This window comes from Meriones unguiculatus, chromosome 21, assembly GCF_030254825.1.
Source record: "Meriones unguiculatus strain TT.TT164.6M chromosome 21, Bangor_MerUng_6.1, whole genome shotgun sequence".
Taxonomy (NCBI): Eukaryota; Metazoa; Chordata; class Mammalia; order Rodentia; family Muridae; genus Meriones; species Meriones unguiculatus.
In genome coordinates this window covers 3,045,001-3,049,378 of record NC_083368.1, presented here as the reverse complement: position 1 = coordinate 3,049,378, position 4,378 = coordinate 3,045,001, and the positions used below count along the sequence as shown (strand labels likewise).

Sequence of the window (4,378 nt, the reverse complement as noted above, 5' to 3'; positions counted from 1 at the left end):
AAATCTTATACTAATTTATTTTGTTATCCATTAATTGTCAACATATATTTAGTGGGTTTACCACTCAGGTATTAATGATTTCTGAACATGTGAAGAGCTGTCTCATGGCATTTTTCACCTCTTCATTTCTCAGAGTATAAATGAGTGGATTCAACATGGGTGTCAGAATACCATAAAATACTGCCATGTTTTTGTCTATAGGTAACGTAGTTGATGGACGCATATAACTAAATATACAGGGCACAAAGAACAAAGTGACAACAGTGAAGTGGGCCCCACACGTAGACAGAGCTTTCCATCTCCCCTCTGTACTGTGGGACTTCAAGGAGTGCAGGATGACAATGTAGGAGGCAGCCAGCATGAGGAAGTTCAGCAGGCAGATCATACCACTGTTGGCCATCACCAGCATTCCAATGACATATGTGTCAGTGCAAGCCAGCTCCAGTAAAGGGTACAAGTCACACACAAAGTGATTAATTATATTGGGTCCACAGAAGGGCAACTGAAAAATCAAAAGGATTTGAACCAATGAATGCAGGAAGCCACCCAGCCACGACACTGCCACCAGCACAACACAGAGGTGCCTTGCCATGGTGGTGGTATAGTACAGGGGCTTGCAGATGGCTACATAGCGGTCATAGGCCATCACCGTGAGCAGGATGATCTCAACACCTCCCAGGAAATGAGCTCCAAAGAGCTGGGCCATGCACCCCTCATAAGAAAGAGTTGTCCCCTCATACAAGGAGTCAGCAATGAGTTTAGGGGTCAAAGAAGAGGAATAGCAGGCATCAATAAAGGATAGATTGGAAAGGAAAAAGTACATGGGGGTAGCCAGGCTGGAGCTGAAGGTGATAGTGACCACAATGAGCATGTTGCCACAAACTGTGACTGTGTAGATAACCAAGAAAACCACAAAGAGAATTCTCTGCACCTCTGGCTTCTGGGAGAGTCCCAGCATAAAAAACTCTGTAGTATTGTGTGATAGTTCCATAGATTCCAGGGTTACTGGGGGTGCAGGTGCAGTGTCGCCTATAGAGTGAAAAGAAACAACTATAAGAAAAGTAGCTCCAGGAGATGGGAATGTTTCAAGGTTTACTTTGAATACTCCACTCTCCTCTTAACATGCTTCTTTCTAAAAATCTTATACTAATTTATTTTGTTATCCATTAATTGTCAACATATGCCATTTGCTTCATTGGGCACTAGTTATTAGCCACAAATAATGATTCATTTTCTAGCTTTCTTAATTTATAGCTAACTTAGTTTATAGTTACTGAACTGTTAACAGTCAGTGATTTTCTTATTCCAAATGAGATGCATGTCTGACCATTTTCAAGATAATATGATAGTATTTGAGGAAAAAAGAAGAGGAGGAGAAGAAAAAGGAGGAGGGGGATGTAGGAAGAGGGGAAGAAGGAAGAAAGAGAAGAAAAAGCAGGAGGAAGGGGAAAGGAGGAAAAGAAGTAGATTTGGAGAAAGCAAATGTAGTTGTAGTTGGAGAATTGCATGTTTTCCTCTTCTCTTCTGTTCATTTACACCTGTGCTCCAGGCTGGGGACAGCATCGTGTCTAGGAAGCCAACCTAATTTACCATCCCTTGGTTTTACATATTTTACATTCTTTGGGGTTTTGCTTGTCTTTGATCTTACTAAAATCCACTAGCTAAAGGCTGCTACTTCCTTTACTGACTACAAGACAGACTTGGCATTAAAAAATAAAATAAAATTTGTTTGGGAGTGTCATTCTATTACACAATTGTCTTTGTTGACAACATAAGGGAAACTGTAAGGACAGCAAAATCAGATGCTCTGTGACGCTCTGTCATTTTCTTTGCTTTTATTTTCTGAAGTAGGGTGTTAACACACAGCCAAGGCTACTTACAATTCTGTCTCAGGCTTCCAGAGTTGAGATTGCAGGCATGAACTACAATACCCGGCTCAGATGCTAAGCCAGCTATAAATGATATCTAGTACAACAAACATGCTTACAGACTTCCTCTGCTCCTGATGATATCATACGAGTGCAGCTTTTGTCAATAGGCTTTCACAATTCCTATTTTTTACCTAGAAGTACAAGTCTTTCTGAATAGTTAAACGTTCCCACTTGCTAAAGATATATAATATTTACTACAAAAATTTGAAGAGAACCACCAAATGTCAGAAAAGACAGAGACAGTCAGCTGTAAGAAATCTTAATCTTGCAGGGGAAAAAGCATGTGCTAATTAGGAAGCATCTCTCTTCTCTGTCTAAACTGTATTGCAAGTGAGAAGTCTTATGGTCTCTGCCCCTTGCAGACAAAACTTTCTAACCAAAAGCCCAGACAGCAGTGGCAGAGCAAACACCTACATGACCCTCCCCAAGCACCCAGCTCATTTAACTCTCACTTCATCCCCACAGAGTAAGTTCTCACCTTGTACAGAAACAAAATAAAACACTGCATTCAACAACTGTGGGGCAGTCTTGAACATTTTTATTGCACTCTGTCTCTCCTATCTTTTCTCAGAGAAATACAAATATCAAATGAGCAGCAGATCTGATACTTGCCCCAGGTAGTCTAGCCACAGTGTCCATGGGCTGGGCTATATGTTGTCAGGTAATATTTGTGTATTTGGATCCTGCCATTGACAATCATTCTCAGTGTAAAAATAGATAATGGACAATTTCTCAAAGTCTTAGTGTTTTTAATCTATAAAATAAAAACAAGCATGCTTGCAATTATTATGTGTCAATGTTCAAAACTGGACTAACATTTTTAAATGAAAGAGTTCTGGAACAACCTTATATTGAAGCAAGGATGTGAAAGCACTGTGTGTTGTGTGTTTATAAGAACATGGAATAGACAAATATTTAGAATTAATATCTGTGATTATCACTATCATCAATATCATAGACAATTCTTCGTGTGGCTCAAGGAACCAAGACACACAGAGGACTGGCATTTCAAAGTTATAAACATAAAATGTGAAAAATGCTCTAAACTTTATTCTCAAACAGAAAGAAAGAGTACAGAAAAAGTCATTCTGAATATTATAAAATATAGCTAAACAGCAAATTAATATGCACCAAAATAAAAATAACATGTTTATTGTCTCTGTGATTCATATTTATGACTGTATAAAAAGTATTTGTTTAAAACTAGTAAAAAAAAAAAAAAAAAACCTCTCCTATTTGTATTAGCCACAAAATTATTCTATGTAACATAATGAAAATTCTACTAAAGGTACCTCAGTGTATTTTTATTCTGGATGTTTTTATTTTTGTTTTAAAATTAGATTATAATCCAGTGGCACATTGTACTGAATATGTTGAAACAGGAGATTGCTGTGAGTTCAAGGTCAGTCTGAGTGACATGATAAGTACCAGGCCAGCAAAGATGACATAGCAAGACCCTATGTCTAAAAAAGTACAATTTAAATTATAGTAAAAATAGATCAATTAACACTTACATTGGCTGGATCTGTGCACACCACAGCTGCTCCACAGTTTTCTCACATCCCAACATTATGGACTGGTGAACCTGGAAAAATTCACAGAGGGTCATATGATATCAAATTTCCAGCTTCATATCTCTTTTCTTAAAGTATTTTTATATTGACATAAAGCATCTTATAGTTGTTACCAAGTAGCAAAATCTGTCTGATCTGAAAGCTTATTATTATTAGAGAGTGCAGCCTTACCAGGACACTGAGGAAAATAATGCAGCCAGTCCTGTTGAGACCTGATAGGCTAGGGTCAGATAGAAGGGGAAGAGGTCCTCCCCTATCAGTGGACTAGGTGAGGCGTATAGGGGGAGAAGAGGGAGTGAGAACAGAATTTGGAGGAGACCAGAGAGGGGCCTACAGCTGGGATACAAAGTGAATAAATTGTAATAAAGGAAAAAGAAATAGGGAAACTGTCTTCATTTTTCTCCACATCAATGCTGATTTAATTTGTTATATCTACCCCATATTTTTCTCTCCACCAACTCCTCCTGTATCCCCTCTTACAGAACACAGGTTCTAGGGATTGAACTCAAGTTGTCAGGCTAACACAACAAGCACTTTACCCACTGAACCACCTTGCTGGCCCCATAACAGCATGTTAACATACACTGTTCTATAGCATTTCAGGCGACCCCATGTTCTAATTGTCCTTTAACACTAGGTCAGGCTAGGGCTTGTTTACTCAGGAGGGTGGTGAGAATTAGAGAGACCTGCATTACCTTTGTTGGAGCTACACTTGTGTCCAAAGGGGGGCAGCAACAACTTTACTGTCCACCTCTTTGGTGAAGGAGCCATCTAAACTGCCACACTCAGTGCTTTCTTCTTGGCTCATTTGCAGACTTTAGAGTCAATAGTGAAATTAAAGTTCAAAAGGGGTCACTCAGTCAATTACAAAAA

General features: G+C 38.9%; 2 protein-coding genes across 2 annotated transcripts in view; both read right to left on the bottom strand.

The window, feature by feature from the left end:
- Positions 1–64: 64 nt before the first annotated feature.
- Positions 65–991, bottom strand: LOC110544410 (olfactory receptor 4C3-like). Its single transcript, XM_021630402.2, has one exon. The coding sequence runs from the start codon at positions 989–991 to the stop codon at positions 65–67; it is 927 nt and encodes a 308-aa protein (XP_021486077.1).
- A 2,450-nt stretch (positions 992–3,441) lies between these two features.
- Positions 3,442–4,378, bottom strand: part of LOC132646072 (eyes absent homolog 3-like) — a 122,795-nt gene continuing 121,858 nt past the window's right edge. The window contains 1 exon segment of the mRNA XM_060374201.1: positions 3,442–3,516. Within this exon segment, the coding sequence (XP_060230184.1) occupies positions 3,442–3,516 (75 nt within the window).

What these genes read in the sequence shown, in the direction of transcription:
- LOC110544410 (XM_021630402.2), bottom strand. Translation starts at nt 991, where the DNA reads ATGGAACTATCACACAATACTACAGAGTTTTTTATGCTGGGACTCTCC.